This window comes from Crotalus tigris, unplaced genomic scaffold, assembly GCF_016545835.1.
Source record: "Crotalus tigris isolate CLP2741 ecotype Arizona unplaced genomic scaffold, ASM1654583v1 scf7180000018155.2402879, whole genome shotgun sequence".
NCBI lineage: Eukaryota > Metazoa > Chordata > Lepidosauria > Squamata > Viperidae > Crotalus > Crotalus tigris.
Genome location: NW_024096851.1, coordinates 2206956 through 2229995, shown reverse-complemented (window position 1 = coordinate 2229995; position 23040 = coordinate 2206956). Strand labels below are relative to the sequence as shown.

The 23040-nt window shown below is 35.9% G+C and overlaps 1 protein-coding gene across 3 annotated transcripts; it reads left to right on the top strand.

Moving 5' to 3' along the window:
- Nucleotides 1–1962: 1962 nt before the first annotated feature.
- On the top strand, nt 1963–19515 carry LOC120310268 (ferric-chelate reductase 1-like). Of its 3 annotated transcripts, none has more exons than XM_039348513.1 (12): nt 1963–2035; nt 5919–6114; nt 7682–7818; nt 10118–10209; nt 10648–10945; nt 11362–11394; nt 12942–12980; nt 13380–13421; nt 13998–14030; nt 14394–14435; nt 15925–15963; nt 17722–19515. In XM_039348513.1, the coding sequence occupies exons 2-11, from the start codon at nt 5919–5921 to the stop codon at nt 15958–15960; spliced, it is 948 nt and encodes a 315-aa protein (XP_039204447.1). In that variant the 5' UTR covers nt 1963–2035; the 3' UTR covers nt 15961–15963; nt 17722–19515. The 3 variants fall into 3 exon arrangements, with proteins under 3 accessions (XP_039204447.1, XP_039204445.1, XP_039204446.1); XM_039348511.1 differs by lacking the exon at nt 1963–2035 and adding an exon at nt 3225–3277; XM_039348512.1 differs by lacking the exons at nt 1963–2035; nt 12942–12980 and adding an exon at nt 3225–3277.
- Nucleotides 19516–23040: the final 3525 nt, after the last annotated feature.

Sequence of the window (23040 nt, the reverse complement as noted above, 5' to 3'; positions counted from 1 at the left end):
TACTTGACATATTATTTGTCCTCTGGTGGCAGACAGGTAGAAGAAAACAACAGTGTTAACTTTCTTCCTGTCTCTTGGGCCTAGAAGAGAAAACTGGCAGAGCTCTTAACAATTTCACCTGTTAAAAGAGAAGGAAAAAAAGCCTATCCTTTCACCAGTCCATTGGTGAATGTGTAAAAGAAAAAAAAAACTTGATTTTCACTGGACCATCAATAACATAAAAAAAGAAATCAGAGATTCACCATTTTACAGACCTGCCATTGGGAAAAACAAAACAAAACAGGGCCTCACCAGATATTTAGAAATAGGCAAGTAATCCGGGATGAAATTGTCATGGGGGACGCAGAGTCCAGTGATAGCAAGGGAGGAGACATTCTAGCCACAGCGCCCCGTAACTAATGGGAAGATATGTATTTGTCTACCAGGACTTCAAATACAACAGGTGGACTACACAGCACCATATCTGCTTCCAGAAGTCAGAAAACCTTACTCCCAACATAGAATATGAAAGAATCGGCAGAGGCAGGTTGATGATGCCAGGTTGAGTTCAATGTGATACATCCCTGTCCCTGAGAAAAAGCTAGAGGAAGGTCCCTGCCCCAGGGCAAGCAGAACCCAGTGGAGTTTATTGTAACAAAATGCAAAAATCAACTTTACGATTTTGTGGTATGTTTTTTATTTTATATTTTTATCCCACTTTTATTATTTTTGTAAATAATTCAAGGTGGCGAACATACCTAATACTCCATCCTCCTATTTTTCCCATAACAAAAACCCGGTGAGGTGAGTTGGACTGACCAAAAGTCACCCAGCTGGCTTTCATGCCTAAGGCAGGACTAGAACTCACAATCCCCTGATTTTTAGCCTGGTGCCTTAATCACTAGACAAAACTGACTCTTCTTGCTTGCGTTGGTTTGTCTGCAAAACTGCCAAGAAGAATAGAAGCTTTAAAGCTCTTCTTCATTTACTTTTACAAAAAAAAAGAGACACTCTGTTGTAATAAATAATAAGTGCCCCTCCCACACATTATTCATGTCATATTATCCAGACTATTAAAACAAGCAAAGTTGCCTTTTTTAAAAAAATGACCCAATGCAATGCAAAGGTATTAGATTGCGTGTGTAAAGTTTTCCTATTTACCATTCCCATGAAAGAGTGAAAAGTGAAGCTGCAAAACAACACCCCATGGTGACACCTTTTAAAAAATATTAATTTTTTTTCAAAAAGATAATATAAAAAATAACATACAGTAATAAAGAATAAAAGGAGAAAGGAAAGAAAAGAGAGGGCAAAAAGAAATAGAACCTTCTATTTTCCTCTGCAGCGAATAAATTCTCACTCTATGATTGCTAAGAAAAGCTCAGTTTTTTCTTATTCAGTTTTTTTCTAATCCTCAAATCATAAATGCACTTTTTCCATTTCATGCAAAAAGACTATAAGCAGTTTCCAATCAGCAATAAACATATCTTTAATCAAGGAAATCTATTTAGCCATCTCTGCAAGTTCCATTATCTTCACCAGCCATTCCTCCATTCTGGATAGTGTCTCATCTTTCCAGTTTTGAGCCTATACTATAGTCTTGCTGCAGTTATATGTATATAAGAACAAAGTTCCATGACTGTTTTCTAGTTGCCTGTCCATTTGTCCCAAAATAAAAGCTTCTGGTTTCATTTGTAATTTAACTTTTAGAATCATCTGAATTAATGTATTTGTATTCAAACTTTGTTTTTACAGATGACACCAGATCTCAGAAATTCAACAAACACAGTTCAAGAACTTTTCTATCTTAAACTGTACTATCACAAAAGGAAAAAAGGTTAGCTTAAAGAGAATGACTCTAGCCATACCATAGATAATTTTAACTGGCATTTGCTAATTTCTAAGGCGGAGATTCCAGTCTGTGATAGGCTGTTTTCTTTGCAAGCCCATGTGACTGGCTGAGCCTCCCATTTCCTCATAATTATTCAGTGCATCTTCCTGAGTCCTAGTCAGGCTGCAAAGGTACCACAGCTGCTCAGAATTGGGGATTGTGAAGGTAGGTTGCTGGGATTCTGAAAATAATAATCTCTAGGAGTGTTAAATCCCATATATTTTGGGTTGGATTTAATGGCCTGTATCATTCTTGACTAGGTTTTAAAACTTGGCAGGGAGCTGTAGGCTATAATGCCGAATCTTAATATTTAGTGATCCAGATTAACTTATTAGAAGGACTCTTTTGAATTCTGGCATGATAAAACTAATCTGTATTTTAAAGACTGTTTTGTAGCCATTAATTTAAAAAATAAGCCAAGATGCTGGGCATCACATTGATTTCTTTGAGTACTGAATGCTAGCAGCTGCAGAAAATGAACCACATCACAACAATGGCACGTTGTGTCCTGAAATCGGGGTTGTGAAAAATGTGCAGTGATTGTATTATGTTAGCAGGAAACAAGTGTATGGAAGACAGGAAAGGAAGAGAAAGGTGAATTATTTCTTCATAATGGTCCTTCAAGTTAGGCAGAAATTTCTTTTATCTATAAAAAGAGCAGGTTCTTAGTTGTTCTTTCCTAATAATTGCACAAGCTCCTACTTGGCATGTATTTAAATTTGGCTTTATATTTGAGGTTCCTTACATAATGTACAACCTGGTTCAATCAAATGAAAGAAGAGGGTTGTGATTAAGAATGAAGATTGGGTTCTAATCTGTTCAGCCCTGGATAAGAGGAGATTGCCCCCAAAATACATTTCAATCTAGGTACTAAAATTCCAACTGGTACTGTTCAAGACAGATGCATTACTAGATGATTTGGCTTAGGAAAGAACCATGCTGAGCATCTCCCCTCATTTATACCTAATTGTGGCCTAAACATATCCTGGCAGCGTCTTTCTTCTTCTACGTTCCCATGGCATTACTTTTATTTTTTTCTCCTAGTCAAAGAACCAGATAGACTTAAATCTTAGCTGTCCCTTGATGACAACTCTCCTCTTAAATCAACAATATGCAATGACAACTGCTAGATGTATGTGATCTCTTTTGCCACTTTGCCACATATTATATCAAATGAGAAGTTAGATAACAGTGAATCAGAGAGGTTCTTATTGGTTGTTTCAGAATGAGCAATCATTATCTCTTCCTCTGGATCCCTCTTAATCTTAAAAAAGGTAAAGGCTTCCCCTGTCTGGTTGTGTTTGACTTTCAGGGGTGATGCTCATCTCTAGCCAAGGGAGCCAGTGATGTCCAAAGATGCTTCTGTGGTCATGTGGCCAGCATGACTATTACCTTCTCACCAAAGTGGTATCTATTTATCTACTTGCATTTACATGCTTTCAAACTGCTAGGTTGGCAGGATCTGGGGCAAGTGACAAGAGCACACCCTATTACATGATACTTGGGTCTCAAACTGCCAAACTTCCTGTTGACAGCCCAGCATCTTAACTTTACTTAACATTTTGTTCTTGTCTCCCTAAAGAACTGGACACTGCAATATTGTGGTGGTTCTTGAGATTTGTTCAAGAACACCAGACCCATGTTTTTAGTATAACAGTTCTCTTTACATTTCATTGACAATCTCAATCTAGTTGCATGTAAATAAAGGCCACCAGGAACCAATGTTTACCACATGTAAAAATGACCCCCGGGGTTGCCTTTTGTATTCTCCAGAGCAACAACTGATGACTGAAAAATTGATGTGGTGGTCTCTTAGAATTGTGCAATACTATTAGGCTGCCCACTTGGAAGTACTGCACGTGATAAATTCTGTTGTGTTGATTGGATTAGTAAGAGGCTGAAGTAGTTTAATAGTAGAAGGATGAGACCAACTCTTCCCATTACCTTCTGAACAGAAGGTATGAAGGAATCTTGAAGACAGCGGTTGTAATCTATATAAGGAAAGAAAGGGGAGAGTAATCCTAAATAAAAGTACAACTTGTGATGCCATCTCCTTGGTAATTGTTTCTTATCCAAGCTGAGTTACAATTAAGTGGAGGGTAGGAAGAAAGGTTCTTGAAGGAACCCAGAGCTATCAGAGTCCTGCAGAGATATTGCCCCATTTCTGCAGCAATGCCATGATTGACAGGTGTAATTCTCACTACCAACTATTGATGTACTGAAGAGGAAGGAAGGAGAAATTAGCTAGGAGGAATTAGCCAATTTTTACTTTGCACATCACAGGCCCGTTTAGGACAGCACCATTCAGAAGCAACTTGGAACAGACAAAATAGAGACAGGCAGCAAATTTCATTACAGTTAATAGTTTTCTGCTGAAAGGAGGATAGATGAAAAAAGAGAGATTTGTATCTTATTCAGAGACATAATCCATGGAAATATTTACTTTACCACAGGATGAAGATCAAAACTCTTGAATAGAGCCCAACTAACCTCTTACATTCATTCTTCTGGACAGCATCATAGAACTGATTCACCAGTGCTTGATTTTGGATTTGTTTTTCTTAACTTCCCATTCTAGTTGACAATTGTATTCCTAGGTGATCCCTCGGTAAAGTACTTACCACGATTATATTGCCTAGGATCAGTCAAGATTGGTTAGGTGCTGCTATCCTGTTATGCGTTCATAAAAGGATAATGGGCATTAATAAAGATAAGTGTGTAATAGTGAGCATATGCATTGCCTGCAGAAACACTTCAAAGAACTTCTAGGCATTGATTTTCCTAAAAGTCTTTTATTATGTTACAAAATGTCAGCATGGCATAACGAAGGGATGCTAAGATTTAAATTCTCTTCCCCTGAGCAATTAAGTTATCAGCATGTTCCCTCCCTAAATTTGCTGTCATATATCACGTTCTCCAATTAGTGTGAAGGGCAAAAGTTCCCTTCCTCTCTCTTTCTCGGGCTTTTCCCTCCTCCCTCCTCTGCTCTGCATTAACTCTAAAAATACCCGACAGTTCTGCATATTTTGTCAAAGCAAGAATATACAGTATTTGCAGCGTTGACAAAATGTGTTTGACAATGCATTCAAAGGCAGGACTATGGGCAGCTATTAATTCAAAACAAAATAAAAAGAGCAAACATAAACCCCTGTATAACATAAGAGAGCAGCTAGGCAGCAAGACACAAACAAATATCCATGGACAATACAACTAAGAAATAGGCAGATATGTGGTATTTAGCCATTTGCTTCCCTATCAGCCTTCCAATTCACCTGTGTCTACCTTGACTTTTGTTTTCATTTCAGAATATTTGTACTGTATGTGCCATGGAAATGTCTGTCTTATTCAGAGCTGTGTAGCACCTTATCTGAGCTGGAAAAATCCAGGAGATTACTTTGCTAACATTTAATACAGTAGTTGCCTACCTTTTTACAGCCCAGATACATCAGCCCTATTCTTCTCCCCCGGAGAAGATTTAACCAATTCAAAAGTGAACAATTGGAGGAAAAGGACTGAAATGTGATATTTCTACTTTATCTCTTTGGAGGATGATAAATCGAATAAAAGAAAGGTGCAGTTCTCCACCAGATTTAACAGTATCTCCTACGCCTTCCATAAATCATAGTTCACAGTTTACAATGGGTAGATTCACATTTTATGATAAATCAATGTCAAGCCAGATTATTTTAATGTATGAGGCCAGTCACTGACTTGTGCTTCTGTTCTTACTGCTTTCCTTCCAAATACTATTGAGCTTCTTACCATAATAAATTGGCAAACAAGATATATTTTAAAAATACATTGGTATAAGTGATCATGCTCATGAAAAAGTTATGCATTTTTAGTAATAATTATTTTCTCACCCTTAGCAAAACAAACAGCCCATTTGTCTGAAATGGTATAGGGTTTCCTGCCTGAGCAAGGAGTTGGACTAGATGACCTCCAAGATCCCTTTCAACTTTTTTATTATTATTATTATTATTATTATTATTATTATTATTATCTATAAATATTTCTTACTCACTCACCTTTCTCTCTCTTTCTTCAGATGGAGAAATATTCCTTCTTTGGGATCTTTTTTTGTACAGTATTTGTGTCCCAGATCTTTGGATATCCATACAATGATATTTCGATAGCTTGTGACTCCATGTTACCAGATCATGGAAGTTCCCCACAGACCTCAAGCCCACCTTATGTCATCTCCGTCTCTTTCGATCGATATGACCCGGGAAATGAAATACAAGGTAAAACAAAGTGGGCAAGGGTACAATCTAGCTCAGAAATTGAGTAAGCTATGCTCAGATCCATTAGAACCCGGAACATTGTTATCAGTCAATAGCTTTTTCAGTGGCAGTTTAAATTTGCCATACAGTTTGTTCTGTCATTGCTGCTAACATTGGATGTTCCCGCTCTGACAACTGCTTTAACTTGCTTTTTCTTACTTTTAGAAATCAGGTGCAGCAGGGGGGAGGGTTGGGATGAAAGCTCAGCTAGCCATAATAATAATGCTACTGTGGGAACCCAAGGACAAGCTGATAACATTTTGGCAGGCTGAGGAGCTGAGGAGAAAGCCCGTGCTTTAAGCTCATTGGGGAATGTGCTTTATGACAGTTTATTGGGGGTGGGAATTGCACTGTGTTACTTTGTATCCGGGGGAAGGGAATTTAGTTTTTGGGTTCAACTATGTAGTGCCGATACTTTGTTTCCCAAATAAAATGTTCTTTAAGGAAGATTTTTGCCTCAAAGTTCTTTTGATGGGTTTCATCTATCGGAACCATGACATATTCCATTAAAATTTTTTTAAAAATTAATGTTTTCAAGTTGTGAGAGATTAGGTTTTTTTAGCTGAAATTAGCTGGATATATTTTTATGACAGCCAGTCCAATCAGATTAGTTTCAGACCCCAGCAGCAGAATTTGCTGGAATTTGTATAAAAGAATGAAGTACAGAGTGTAACACTACTTCAGGACTGTGCAAACTTTCAATTAAATTAATTTGTTTGCTAGAAAGAAAGAAAGAAAGAAAAGAAAAGAAAGAAAGAAGAAAGAGAAAGAAAGGAAGGAAGGAAAGAAAGAAAAAGAAAGAAAAGATGAAGGAAAGAAAGGGAGGGAGGGAGGGAGGGAGGGAAGGAGGAAGGAAGGAAGGAAGGAAGGAAGGAAGGAAGGAAGGAAGGAAGGAAGGAAGGAATTATGGCAGCAACGTATGCCAAAATGATAACTGATTGCTCATCATACATTCAGGGCTTTGTTTTCAGACTGCTGTGCTTTCCCAGAAATCAGTACAGAATATTTTGGATTGGAGACTGGATTTCATGTCTCCTTATTTGTCCTCAGCAAATGCAAAAATATTAATTAAATGCAATTTAGCTAAAGTTATTAAAAGGTGCTTTATTTGTACATTGATGGAAGTTGCAAGTTATATAATTAGTTTTCTTGATTTTTTAAAAAAAATATTTATCACACTCTTTTGGAACTAGGTAACGATGCTAAGAAAAATTAGATGACACTAATAGCTGAGCAGAAGTAGTAGTAGCTTATCTCATCTTAGCAATAATTGTCTTGAAAATGTTCAACCAACTCTTAACCTTTTTATATCTCAATACAAGCATTTAAAACTAATCTTGATGCACTGTCAAGCCCTATGGATAATTTATTCCAGCAAAGAGTACACTGCATGATTACCATTGAACCTTCAAACTGAAGTAAAAGGAAAAAGAAAAGCACTGATGCATATTTTAAGTCTAATGAACCCCCTCCCCCCAAAAACATCTCTCTAATGATATGAATTATTTATCCATTGGTTTTCCCCTAGTGGTATTAGAAGCAACATCCCCATCTGGATTTAAAGCATTTATGATACAGGCCCGAGAACTTGATGGAAATTTTCCTGTTGGCACATTTTATATTGTAGATCCAAACACCCGAGGTCAACCATGTGCCAATATGACGGTATGTGTCTTTGTGTTCAGATAATGTATTTATGCTATGTTGTTCTTTGAAAATTTGTTTAACAAAGTCCCTCCATGTGATGGAATGTAGACATGGCCCTGGGAATGAGGAAAAGATGAGTGAACTGTTAAGAGTTTCCGAATATATTGTTCAATCCCTAAAAAGAAGAAAGCATGAGAAAAAAAAACTCAAAAGAATTACACCTTGATTTTGTTTGGTATATAAAGAAGTAAAGAAAAACTGACAAGATTTTCAAGATTCTGTTAACAATACCCTACAGAAAAGAATATTCCTGAAATCCCTACTCCTCTTATTATTTGACTTTACCTTTACCTTAAATATTCATTTATTTTTTGTATGTGACAAGTTATTTATTTTTAAAAGATGGGCATGTAGCACTGCATGTTAAGAACCAGTCTTAATTTCATTCCCTATCAATAATAGGGAATAATCATCAATAATGATCAGCAAGTTGCTCCCAATTGCTTTTGCTTGCAAGAGTGACTCAGCAAATGGGGCCTGGTTTGTTCAGTGTGGTAACTAAACTGGGATCCCTAACTTCTGTTCTGACCCAAGTGACTAGTACCGTATTTCCCCGAAAATAAGACCCAATTGGAAAATAAGCCCTAGCATGATTTTTCAGGATGTTCATAATATAAGCCCCACCCCCAAAATAAGCCCCATTAAGATCGTCAACCAGATAGACACATTTAGTACCGTATTTCTCGAAAATAAGACCTAACTGAAAAATAAGCCCTAATGCATCTTTTGGAGCAAAAATTAATATAAGACCTGGTCTTATTTTTGGGGAAACATGGGTATATTATGTTTATTGCACAACCATACGTAAATCAAGATGCTTCCCAAAGCAACCTTGCAGCTCCCAAACTGTTCTGCAGTTATGCTGGTAAAATTCAACCCCAATTTCCCTGGGGACAGACTCAGGGCAGCCTCCCACAATCTGTGAGAGCACTGTCCCAAGGACAAGATCCGATATCCACAAAAGCAAGACCCACAATTCCACAAGGCCAGAGCAAAGTCCAATTCCACAGAGAAGGATCCAAAATCCACCAGACAATAATAAAGTCCAAAAGGCAAGAGACAAAGTCTGAAATCTAAAATCAAGAATAAGGTTTGAAGTCCACAAAGGCAAAGGAAGGTCAAATATCTACAAAGCAAGGTCCAAGTTCATGAAGTCAAAGAGAGTGCATTGCAGAAGTAAATGGTTGTTTCTGACAAATGTACCTTTCCCCATGCCTGGCTAAATCACCTCAAGCCCAGTGTTTCTTGTTAGGAGGGGCGAGGCTGCTTCTTCATGAGCAGCTTTGCTGATCTCCTCTGTGCTTCCCTGAGCAACAAAGGTGATAAGCTAAAACGTATAAAGAACAGTTGCAGGAATTGCAACAGGGGGGGGGGCATGATAGCAGTGTACCAATATCTCAGGGGCTGCCACAAAGAAGAGGGAATCAAGCTATTCTCCAAAGCACCTGAAGGCAGGACAAGAAGCGATGGATGGAAACTCATCAAGGAGAGAAGCAACCTTGAACTAAGGAGAAATTTTATGACAGTGGGAACAATTTAACCAATGGAACGTCTTGCCTCCAGAAGTTGTGGATGCTCCAACACTGGAAGTCTTTAAGAAGAGATTGGACAACTGCTTTTTAGAAATGGTATAGGGTTTCCTGCCTGAGCAGTGAGTTGGACTAGAAGATCTCCAAGATTCCTTCCAACTCTGTTATTCTGTTACTCTGCTCTTTGCATCCATGGATTGGGTGGGTGTGGCAGCTGTTCCTTATTGGAGGCAGCTGAACCTCCCCTGCTTTTGCTAGGGCAGGCAGCTGACCATCTAATCGACTGTTCCCCCTCCTCCCATGCCAGTCAGATACAGGACTGCATCTTCCTCAGCCCCGAGGCTCTCGGGATGCTCCTGGGGATTCATGCCACCCCTGTCTGATGGCCCTGGTTGTGGCTCATCTTCCTGCTCCAAACCGGCTTCCGATGGGGCCATCACAATTTCTTACTTTCTTGACAAGCAGAATTTGAACCCAGAATTTGTTCTTATCTTTTGATTCCTGGCTTGTTTAGAAATGATAAGCCAGGTATCTTGGTTTGGACATATTATTACATAGGTCTATATTATTTTGCTGCTCTCAGTTGAAGAACTAAGAAAAAGGATTGGACATATATCACTAATTGTACAGCATGCAGCTTTTATCTATGCAGTGTTCCTTTTTGTTAATGAGCAATGCCTGTATAATTGTTTCCACAATTCTTAATATCATCTCTTTTCTGTTTTCAGAATTCTGCAGTAAGTCACATCAACCCCTTTGTAAAGCACAGAATTACAACAATTTGGGTTGCTCCTCAGGGCACTAGAAAAATAAGGATTATGTAAGTACTGACTTTCCTGCTTATTAAGGGAGTTCTTTTTTGAAAAATCAAATAAAATCTGTGTTTTTGTTCAGGACAAAAGCATAGAATTGAGCAAGAACACACCTGTGAGAAATATTTTTCTCTTAATAGGGAATTTTGGCAGAGAAGGCAGGGGGAAATCAGTAATGGATTAAATACATTGGATAAGATTAAAAAAAAACCCAGAAAGTTTCACGCTTCTAGGCCTAAAAGAAAATTATGACTTGACTGTAATAGTTGTCTCCCAGCTAAAAATAACTATGGTACTCTTTGGTTTTTCTTTGTTAAAGATCAAATTAATCCAGATTATGAGCTGAAAAGTGTTAATGCAAAAGATTGTGTGTTTATGACATGACATATCTTATTAGAGAAAAACTTCCCTGTCGTGAATAATATCTCAATTTTCCTCTCCCTCAGGGGAACCTTTGTTCAGGATTACAATAACTACTGGGTTGGCGTTCATAGCAAAACTCTTTCTCCCAGAGAGGTAGACACTAATGTGTTTATGGCAACCAATCGCTCAATGCTATCCAATGAGCCCATAACATCCGTGGTTTCTGAGATCTCGGCTGATTCTGACACCTTCAGTGACAGTGGTGAAGATATTGATCTCAACGCCCTTATTGCTGATTCTGAAGAAGACTATGTATCCAATACAACTGTTGGTTTCCAAGATCTTGAAAAAAGAAATATGACAGGCAAAAATAGGAGAAAGGTATCTATTAAACACCGATGACTCTTTGCCTTTATCTAATTTAATAGAGGGAGATTAATTGAATACCAGAAATACTTTTTTTTTTAAATGAAGAATATTCTTATTTGTGTATTAAGTAACTATAGCAGTTTGTTCTTCTGAATGATTACTTCCAGCCTCATTTCAGAAACATAGAAAGACTTATGGAATAGTATGCTAGATTAAGACAAAACCAAACACTCTCCCTAATGGTGTAACATAAAATCGTTGTAGTATAAAATGCTTCAGGGTTCATAAGGAAAATATAGGATGTAAAACCCCCATCTTTACAGAATACTTGGGCATCCTCTCCTAGATTGATAACATTTTGTATTGCAATAATATGTAATATGATTTCTATTATGTAAAATGATAATTCTTTTTACTTTTCTTTTCAGTCATTTCTAACTCTGAATATAAACTGTGGTGAGGTATGAAACTTTTTTCTAAAAAAATATATTCTAACATTAGACCAATGGTTCTCAACCTGTGGGTCGGGACCCCATTTGGGGTCAAACGACCATTTCATGGGGGTCGCCAAACAACGCAGTCCGCCATTTTTTCCCCTTTTCCTTAGCTGTGCTACTCCCTTTTATTCTATTGGCTTTTGAAAGCCAATAGAATAGACTCTCTTGAATAGAGTCTAATTCTATTGGCTTTCAAAAGCCAATAGGAATTGTCCAGGCTGTTTCTGCCCTGCTGAGCCCGCCAAAAGTCCCATTCTGCAAATGGTTGAGTAGTCCTCGACTTACGTCCGGTTGAGTAGTCCTCGACTTATGACCGGTTGGGGGGTCGCGGCATTAAAAAGGTTGAGAACCACTGCATTAGACTATCAATAAATTCTTGTTTTTAGTTTACTAAGAAATGTACCCAACATCATGTTCAGGAAGCGGTTACATATTGGTCTCCAAATATTTTGGACTTCCATATCCTTGACTATAGGCCTGATGGGGGAGTAGTAGTCAAAATATCTTCTCAAAAGTTGTGGGACTTTTAAAAAACAAAAGAGCAGACATTTGCTTTTTTTTTTTAAAATTGAGATATAGAACTTTTATCTTATCAAACCACAGAAATGGCACATCATCTGCAGGCAAACCAGAGGCAAAGTGAATAAAATTACAGATGTGGCTCTTTTTTTTCCGTCTTCAATACTTAATATTCAGGAGGCACTCTTCCCAACTCATGCAGGGCTCTTGTCAGCTTTATAAAAGGTGAAGTGCCAAGATGAAATTAAAAATATAAATAAGCATTGGTAAAAGGACATTGCTTGCAGAAAATGCAAACATCTAGAAAGAACCGGAGAATGATTTAGCAAAATGAAAACTTTACTGTAGATCAAGTGCTTCCCAACCTGAACATTTTTAAGATACTGTATATGGACTTCAGAATTCTGGGAGGTAAAGTCCATACATGATAAAGATGTTAAAATTGAGAAACACTGCTGTAAATGATTAGAATAAATGTAGTAACAGAAGAAACAAGGACTGATCTGACTAATTCAATACTAAAAATATCTGAAGAAAGGAAAAATATCTGAAGAACCTGTGGCTCTATAGGATGCTGGGAATTATAATTTAGAAACATCTGAAAGTCTACAGATGTTCCTCACTCCAAATAAGAATTGAAAAGCTAAATCAGAAGTGCACATAATGTAATCCACAGACATATGTGGCCTATGCTGGACCACTTTGTTACACTTTGGGCCAAAAAATGCTCACATTTGGGGTATGTGGGAACAAATTAGGGGTCTTTAGTCTTGTGGATGCTATTTCTTGTAGCATTCCACTATTACTTATTGCACTGAACTGTATGATAAAGGGTAACATGCCAGATTTCAATTAAATCAGGGAAGGATAATAAAATTAATACAATCACTAGCTATTTTTCCCAAACAAAAGGCTTCAGATTATTTTCTTCTGTTACAATATATATGGAAATACTATTTTTAATAACTTTTTCCCCTCTTTTTGGAAATTAGGGGAAAGTATTCCAATCAAATACTGGAACATGTGTCAAAGTAAGCATTTTTCCTGAAATATTTTTTTTCTCCATAAAGTCATCATGAATTTTAAAATTACTTAGTATAATGAAATGCTGTCAAATAATACCAGTTTGATTCAATATTTTTTATCTGCAAAGATTACTTACTCCAGATAAAAATTTCCAGCCGCTTTTACAATCCAGTTACTCTTTATGTCATTTTCCTACTCAAAAGCCACAGAAAAAAACATTTTATGTATGTTTTCACACACTTCCATTTTCTATTTTTGCTGATTCCTTTTAAAGTATAGCTAATAAAATCACTTGCTAGTTTCTAAAATCTGAGACCCCAATCAATCATCCCTAACTGAGTTTATACTGTACATCCTGCCTGAAGTGAATTTTCCACTATTATCTATCTGTTTGTCTATTTCAGACTCCACAAGGGTCATCTCAGAGCAGCGACAGCCAATCAAAGGTAAATATGGTTTTAATTTTTGTTGTGGTACTTAATTTTGTCTCTTTCTTAAGACTTGTTCACACAGTATATTTTAATCACAACAACTATTACATTTCCAGGAATCTTTGGAAATAACATTTTTACAATGAAGAAACAGTTAGTGTTTCTGAATTTTAATTCAACACAACTGATGTGAAAGATCCTCCGCTGTATTAAATCCAAAATAATCTTGATCGGGTAGAGCAGGGGTAGGCAATCTTGGCTCTTTTATAATTCGTGGACTTCAACTCCCAGAATTCCTGAGCCAGCTGATCTACCCCTGGGGTAGAGGAATGGGCTGAAAAGGGTAAATACAATTTAGCAGAAACAAGTGCACAATTCTTTACTTAGAAAATAAATATCACAGGGATATCTGGCTTGACAATAGTGCTTGCAAAAAAAATCTTCATTTACTGTAGTTTACTGTAAACTGCATGTAATTCATCTGGAGTCACAGTAGTGAGATGGGTGGCTATATAAATGTAATAAATATTTTTTTAACAATTATGTGGTGCCTAGAAATAATACATGTTTATTTGTTGTTTTTAAAATCAGGGGAAAGCAGATGGAAGCAGATCTTGTGGTCCGGTACGTACTTTTATTCATTAGTTTAAATTTGATTCCAGAAATATTTATATAGTAATAAAACAACATGACACTCTTCAGGAGCAACTTAAAATCGATTTTTGCTGTTTCTGATATTAGCAAGCGACAGAAAGCTGGATATCACTAATCTAGTAATTATTGCCAAGTAAAGCTTGGCCAGCTTTATTCTTAATAAAATAAAGGTCTATTTTAAATTTATATTTTTCTAAATTTGCTTTATGCTTTGCTGTAACAAATCATTAACAAACCTGATTCCATACAGTTTCTGAATATTACATTTTTGAAAGTTGGTTAAGTTGCAAAATTTATTATAATATTATTTTCCTCTTTTCCGTTGATTTTTAGACTGGTTCACAATTTCAGGACAATAGGAATGCTTGTAATACGGTATGTTATTTTTCACTTGATTTATCTAGAGCTATATTTTCCTTTGATATTTGGTGTTTTAATTTTTGAATAAATTAGATTATCACCCTTAAAGCTTGGAATGATAACAATTTTGAAAGCAAGACAGGGGGATAATATTTCAGTCTATGTTATAGAAAAGCTTGACAGTAACTTATGTTTAGCCTGACGTTCAGTTTTGTCATGCTTTTCTTCCCTATAATTTGGCATATATTCTGGGACTGACCGCCTGATTGAAGCGATCTCAGAGCAGGGATAAAGAAATCCACCAATTTCAGTTTCCATTATCTCTCATTTTACCAAGATCAACTTCAACTCTGTTTTTCATTCGTTGAAATACACATTTTATATATTGTTCCTGTAATGTATGATTCTTAGGCAAAATTGCTTACAATATTTCTTCCCATATGTTCTTAATTTATACATACGGTAAACTTTTTTGGTTGAAGAGCTGCAATGCAACATGCAGAAATGTTGCAAAAATGAGAATCGTACATACCATTCATGTTACGAATGAAAAACTGGATCCATACACATGAAACTAGGACTTAGATTGGGAAAATCTATTTTACGGGATGCTGAAATGCCAGTATATACAAATCATTTTTTTGCTACATAAGTGTCTAATGTGACATTATCCCTGGACAAAGAAAAAATTGCAAAAATTAAAAATGTGATCATGAATTTGAAACATTGTGAACTTAGCTATCTTAGTATATCTTAGCTCTTCCATATTGTTAATATGAGTTCCTTTGGCAAAATTATTTGGTTGTTTTTTTTTTATTTAAAAAAATTGAGTTGGTTTGAAATAGTGGTAATTTTTTGTAATGAATAGCTCATTGATTCTTTTCTACAAGACCAAGCATCATATAACTACCAAGATGGAATGCTTATTTTTTAAACGCTTTCTAATTGGTGAAACAATTCTCTCTGGAAGTATTGATCAGATTTCTATGGTGTTTTCAGGCATACACATAAATAATACTATATTATTCTCTGGTGTCCATTGGTAATCAAATGTGAATGCTTCATTATCACTTTAGGCACTTCTACATAGCATGTGCCTACAATCTTTGGCAGCAATTGCTTAATACTGATTGAATGTCCTCATTGCTGTGTTCAGTTGTCCCTTCAAGCTAGATAAAGTGCCTACTAGCTGGTTAATGAAGAGAACAAAAAAAAAACCAAAAAAAAAACCAGGCAGCTAGTGCTTTGCACCTTCTCTTCTACTTCCTACACCACGTTAGTTTCCAAATGGAATGGAATGGTTTTTCTTAATTCAAAGTGGCAAGTCCAGGTTTCAGTATGCATACATTTGTGATTCGGACAACGCTTTTAGAGTGTAACAATCTGGCTTATTGTGGTCATTTGTAGAGTATCAATTACCTGGTATCTCTGGGAGAATAGAAATGTAGTAATAATCACAGACATTAGCAAAGTAATTTCTAATTTTATGTTATTTTTTCCTCAGGCTAAAGATGCTTCCTCTCACAACAACAGGTGTTGAGTGGTAAGTGTAAGTTCTTACAGTATTGTGGATTGTATGTCACATAATTATTATCTTTGGTAAATTCTGCTGGCAAAAACTTTAGCTAGTTGATGATTCTGCAACAAGTGTAAGCATCTAATTCATTCTTAACCTCTCTTCCACTGTTGTCTTGGATCTGAGATAAAACTTGACTAGATCACCTAACAGATCAATGGATCCATGGATATTTGTATAGCTTCACTGTGGCCAGAACCTGCCTCTCTAAACAGCCACCATAACTGTTGATATTCATAAGCTTAACAATAAAAAAGCATAATTTGAAAATAAGAATTCATCTACAATGTCCTGGACTATTCTGTGATTAGCCCTAATTTTCTGCCACAGTTGGAAGTTATGTTGTTAACAGTTGCAGGTTGTGGATTGCATTTATTTTTGAAGTATCTATTCTTTTGGATGCTGTATGATGATAAGCAACATCAGCAATAGCTTTATAGGTAGTTCTCACTTACCAAGAGTAATTGGAACTGGCTACTGTGTTGCTAAGCAATGTAGTCATAAGGTCATGTGACCCCAATGACTTACAATGGCAGTTCTGGCAATCCCAGTTACTGTCATTAGGCAAATCCCATGCAGTCATTGTCCCAAAGTCATGTGATTGCCATTTGTGATCTCCTGCCAGCTTCTGTATGATGGTTGCAAATGGCAAATGGCAACCATGAGATGCTGCAACATTATATTTAATAGCCTGTTACTGAGTGCCTAAATTGTAATCACATAATTGTGAGCATTGTGATGGCTGCAGTTATAAGAACCCACTTTATAAGTACCCCTTGTTTAGCACCATCATAAAGTGATTATTGAACGAGTGGAAATGAAATGAGGGTTATACGTGCAGCCATTTTAATAAAGGGAGAAAAAAACAAAAAAAACTAAACATCATTGTTATTTTCAATCCAGTGAATCTGGAAAATACAGACATGCTCCTTTCACATATATTACATAGTACAGCATATCATAGGTCATATCCAGTGACAATCTAAAAATCTCATAAGCATTGCAGAATAGAATTACAACAATGGATTAATGCAACATAGGGTAAAATAGCAGAATACATAGAAAGAGATCTGAGAAATATTTATTTCACTGTATGGAAAAGTCCTACAAATCTAAGATGCTCTTAAATCTCATGTCACGGTATTTTCCCTTTATTTTTGCATATTTTTATTCAGTGGACCCCTGAGGTTCATAATAATAGCAGATACAGTTCTTACAGAAAAGACTCTCACACATCCCATAACACGTTTTTGTACATAATATTATCTTCACGGCCTGCTTCATAGAAAGCCACCTATAACTTTCTGGTTGCTGGTCATAACAAACCACATTCTCCTTTTTCGTCTAACTTGTCACTGCTGAGCATACTAGGTAATTCATAGCAGAGACAAAGGCAGAAACTATGGCAGTCCCAGTGATAACAATTAGAAATGGTTAACCTGCTATGACAGTGTCTAAATTCCCCACACGTTTGCTGTACAATATCAAATCTAAATGCACTGGATGATTTATTAATCGTGGAGAAATTGTTTATGGGCCATTGGTCTTACGATATTTAGCAACTGAGGATGTCACTTCATGTGAAAATAGTGTCCAGATTAAATTATTTGGACCTGAATTGTTAACAAAAATGTTATTAAGAAAAAGATTTCAATTGTTGTTCAGAGTGGGAGAGTGAAGGGTTAATAAACTGTTGGATGATATGGTTATATTTCTGTGTTATAGATGAAAATATGAAACATACCTGAAGCTGAAGAAATTGTGCAAGTCAAGCATAAGAACAATTTCTGTGTAGAGGAAAGACTGAAATATCTTGCCGAACAACTACTTTGAAAAAGTTTCTATCTTTTATATGGTTTTCCTGGTGTATTGTGCTATTGAATAAAAATGTTAATGTTGCAAGCCAAAACACTGTTAAGGAAAACAATCAAAATAATATTCATCTTACAGTGTTCTGAACTTTTCCCCTCATAAACTCTCCATGCTCTGATAAATTAAACCCATTGTTTGACACCTGCTTTCTCAGTTTTTCTGACATCATATTTACTCCACTGAGCATAGCTTACTTCTTGCTAATTTGAGAGCTAAACTAGGAACAATGGTGGTCATAGTTTCAGTCGCACTGAAAAATGAGATGCAGGTGCTTTATAACTTGTTCATAAATAATCTTGACATAGGGGAAGCAGTAGCTGGCCAATTGTGTAGAGGTAGACCCCAATTTATGGCCACAATGGACCAGGAATTTTGGTTATAAGGCCTTGCAATTGTAGGTCAAGGAACCATGTCACCAAATTTGACTTTATGACTATTTTTACAACAATTGAAAAGCAAGTCATTGTGATCATTAAGTGAACCACAGGGTTGTTAAAGAAATCACATAGTTGTTAAGTGAATCCAGCGTAACCAATGGGTATTTTTTTTTTTTTGCTGGAGACTGAAAAAAAACCCATCACAAATTACTCATAACTGCAGGATGCTGCAATCAGTTGTAAATGAGAAGATGAGCCATAAGTAGCTTTTTAAAAGTCCATTGTAACTTCAAATGGTGGTTAAGCATCCAGTCATAATTCAAAGACTACAAGTCAAAAATGAGCTCAAACAGTACAGGTTGGTCTCTATATTAAAAATGATCAACAATTTCGATGTTTTAAATTCTACTTGGTCTTATGTAAGAATTTAGCTGAGGTAAATTTAGAGGCAATTTTAGACAAAATTGATCTTCCCCAATTAGATTCCTTAGAAGAATAATTACTAGTCATTCCTTTGACTACAGAGAAGATTTAAAACACAATTTTGAATACAACTAATGGTAATTGGATGGCTTTCCTGTGGAATGGTATAAAACTTGCTCCTCTGCTCTGTTAGCTATATAATAATATTTTTGAGAATAGTATTTTATCTTCATTTATGAAGCACGTATCACAGTTTTTCTAGAATCTACTAAAAATCATGTCCTGAATTATTGTCCTATTTCCTTGATTATTGTAAATATTCAAAATTTTAACTGCTATCAGAGTCAATAGCTTTCAAGTGTTTCCTTCTTCAGACAAGAATGATCCAGCTGGTTTGTCAAAACTAAATATGATTCAAATAATATTTGGCTGACAGTGGATTTAATTGATCTCAACCAAGACAGAAAGCTCAAAGCTGCAATTATAATTCTACAATTTTTGTCTTAATATCTTTTTTAGCTTTTTTAAAAAATTACTTATTTCTATCGCACCACTTTTGCTGGTCTGTAACCATGATAAAGTTTTTGTTGATTGGTAAATTGAAATGGAAAAAGATTTTGATAAAATATATTGATGGTAAATGTGTGTTACCTTAATTTGAATTTTAGAAGAATTTATAAAATGGATCCAGATTCTGTATTCAATCCCAAATTTAAAGTGAGAACTTCATGTAATTTTTTATTATATAATGTCAAGAATGTTTACTTTCTTCTTTGATTTTTGCTATTTGTTTAGAACTCTTAGCTTGCGTTATTAAACAAAATAAAAACCTGCTTTGTATGTTAAAGATATTCTATTGTTTATTTGTGAATGTAGTGAATTCACAGATTCCGTCTCTAATGCACTAGATTAGTGTGTTTCGATTACTTGCAAGATATTCTGTTAATTGGGCTAAGTTGGAATTGATTTCAATAGTCAAAGATTTATTAATACACTAATCCTCATATTCATATATAGTATATACTGAATTTATGGATATATATTCTTATTCCATGTGATGTTTCTCAAATAAATACATTAAATATGAACAATATACTACATTATATAAATAAATTTCCTTGGATGTTATAAATAGCTATCTTTAAAATTTGGGGATGGGATAAACACTCTCAAAATGAATCTAACTTCCAGGATATTTTCTATTTTGTGCAGAATTCCCATTCACTTATTTGGAAAACACTGAAAAATATTTGAAAAATGTAGTTTTCAGATAAAGATGGAGAGTTTTATTTCCCAGATCTTGAATTATACCATTACACATTCTATCCGAGTTGGATTAAATTTTGGGTAGCTTCATTTAATCTAAAGTCTCCTTCCTGGTTCTTTTTGGAATATTCATACATAGCACCTTTAGTTAATTGGTCTGTTCAGGTTCAAAATACATATTTATCTTCTGTCAATATTATGTTGATTAAAAATCGCAGTATATTATTTCTGGAAAATTACATCTTGATCTATCCCCCCCCCCACACACACACCAATTTTATGCTATGATTTTAAAACTGATTAAAAACTAACAGAAAAACTGTTATATGGAATGTTTGTATGAATGCTGGGGATTTTTTTATGTTAGTTCAAATATCAGATGGTAAGCATGAATTGTCTTCATTTTCTGTGTTAGATAAATATCATTTGTCTGTTGCCACCAACTGGCAATATTTACAATTACAACATTTACTGACAACTTGTTTTGGACCTATGGCATTTCTGAATAATAATCAATACAATTATATCTTGCAAAAGAAAAAAGCCCAGAATTAGTTTTTTATGGATAACTTGTGATCAATACATCAATTTGATATGCAAAGATTAAAGGCTGAATAGAACACAAGGGATTGGAAACCCATTTTATCTAAAAAGGCTGAACTGTTTTAACTACTATAAAAAAAATAGATCTCAGATTATAATTTATTCTACAAAATATTTTAGATTTATTGGACCTGTTGCACTGCATAAAAAGAAGTAAATCATTGTGTTGCTGTATGTGCAATAATGCTTCATTAAATCACATGTTTTAAGGTTTTCTGGGAAGAAATAATTACACATATTAATTTGAATTTGAGAGAGGGTTTAATTTTCAGACAAGCATTTGGAGGTATAAATTTATATATGGAAACTGATGGACAATGGTAATAGCTCCTCACATCATTTTTATTGTAAGATATTCTTTCAACCTTTGGGGGGGGAATTATGCCCCCCGTTACTAAATAGATTGAAGGCCTGCATGAATGATTATAATATGTATAATGTTTTCCTGAAACTTCTATAAAACTTTAAACATTTGCATGTATAAAAACTGCACACATACACACGCACACACACACACACACACACACACACACACAAACATATTATGCTTTTTTGTTTATGTTTTAGTATTTTTAAAATAAAGACAATTTAAAAATAAAAGCTATTATGAACAGCCTCGCAAGAAAGATCTCTTTAAATGTTTGGCCAGCCATAATGCAAATACAATGCAATCTAAGTAAATATAAAAAGCATATTGGGACAAAAAAAAAACCTCTTAACTGCATTTATACAAAGGGCTGATAATACCCGAACTATCCGTGATTTCTAGGAACAACAACATCTGTATAAATAGCAATACCAATACCAGCCGGTGATATTTGCAGAAGGAAGCAGACATATGAATCAAACATGGAATATGTGTTTTAGATTATTACGTATATTAAATTAGTATTGACTCCCTGCGGTTTATAATAACACAACAAAATAAGATCAGAATAAAACAGCAAAGCCAGAGTCACTTGATTGAGAGAAACAGGTGACTATATAAATATAATGAATAAATTGAATGAATGAAAATATTTTGAACTGTAAAAAAACATGGTGCCCATCCCAATAATTAATAAAAGCCATGCAGTTTCAAATGCTCAGTGGAAATTTTCCATTGAAAAGCATTCCTAAAAGACACCAGAGTAATGGCATTCAAATTTCTGGGGAGGGTAGGCTATTCAACAAATGCTGCCTTAGTCCCCACACTTCTCCACCTAAAGCAGGGGTGTTAAACTGCTGGCCCGCGGGCTGGATGCATCATGTGGAAGCCACGCCCACCCCATTGCCGGCAATGGCAAAACAGTTCTGATACGCCACGTGACGTCACGAGTTTGACATGTCTGACCTAATGCATGGGATATTCTGAGCCCCTCTATTTGGTCAAGTCTACCAGATGGGCTGGTTCCATCAGAAAAATGAAATCAACCCACAAAGAGCTTTAATGGCTACGGCCATCACTTTGGATTGGACCAAGAAACCTATTGGAAATCAATACAGTACACATAACATTGGTATACAGCTAGTCCTCAACTTACGACTACAATTCAGTCCCAAATTTCTGTTGCTAAGCACAACAATTGTTATGTGAGTTTTGCCCCATTTTGTGACCTTTCCTGCCATGGTTGTTAAGTGAATCACTGCAGTTGTTAAATTAGTACCACGGTTGTCAAGTGAAACTTCCCTATTGACTTTGCTTCTCAGAAGCAAAGATTACAAAAGATGGTCAGATGTCTCTGGGATATTGCAACCGTCATAAATATGAACCCAGTGTTGCCAAGTGTCTGAGTTTTGATCACATGGCCATAGGGATGCTGCAATGATGCTAAGTGTGAAAAACAGTCATGAGTCACTTTTTTCAGTGCTATTGTAACTTTGAACGGTCACTAAATGACCGTTATAAGTCAGGACTGGTTATAAGTGGTTATAAGTCGAGGACTTTAATGGGGCTATAGAGGCTTCTAAGCTATTTGCAGGTTTTAAGTCAGGGGCTTAGTACAATCTTAAGGCACACACATCCCCTAAAAATCAAAACAGAACACAAATGAACAATGAAAACAATTAAATGAAACTTGGGGAACCGTGGGTTTATTGTAATAATGTCACACACACACACACACACACACACACACTGGATTTTGCTGCACCTCCCTAAGGGAAATACACCTCGCAGTTTGATTTTCAGTGGCAGCCCCACGAAAGGTAGTCTGCAGTAATCCATTCTTGGGGAGGGGTGTGTGATAAGGGTTAATATTGCCAGAGCCTACCATTCCAGATAAGCCTGCAACAGGCACGGGATCCCAAACTACACAGAGTCTTTGGCCATCTTCACTTGCAACATTGCACCTGTAGTGTTTCTCATTTTCTAAAGCAAAGCAAACGGTACATCCCTGGGCACTAAAGTCAGGTAGTTCTTGTTTGACAGCCAGAATTGGCATCTGCAATTCAGTTGTTAAATAAAGTTAACGGAGACTGAGGCTTTCCTTAAGATCAGCTTTCCTTTGCTTTACCGACCTGT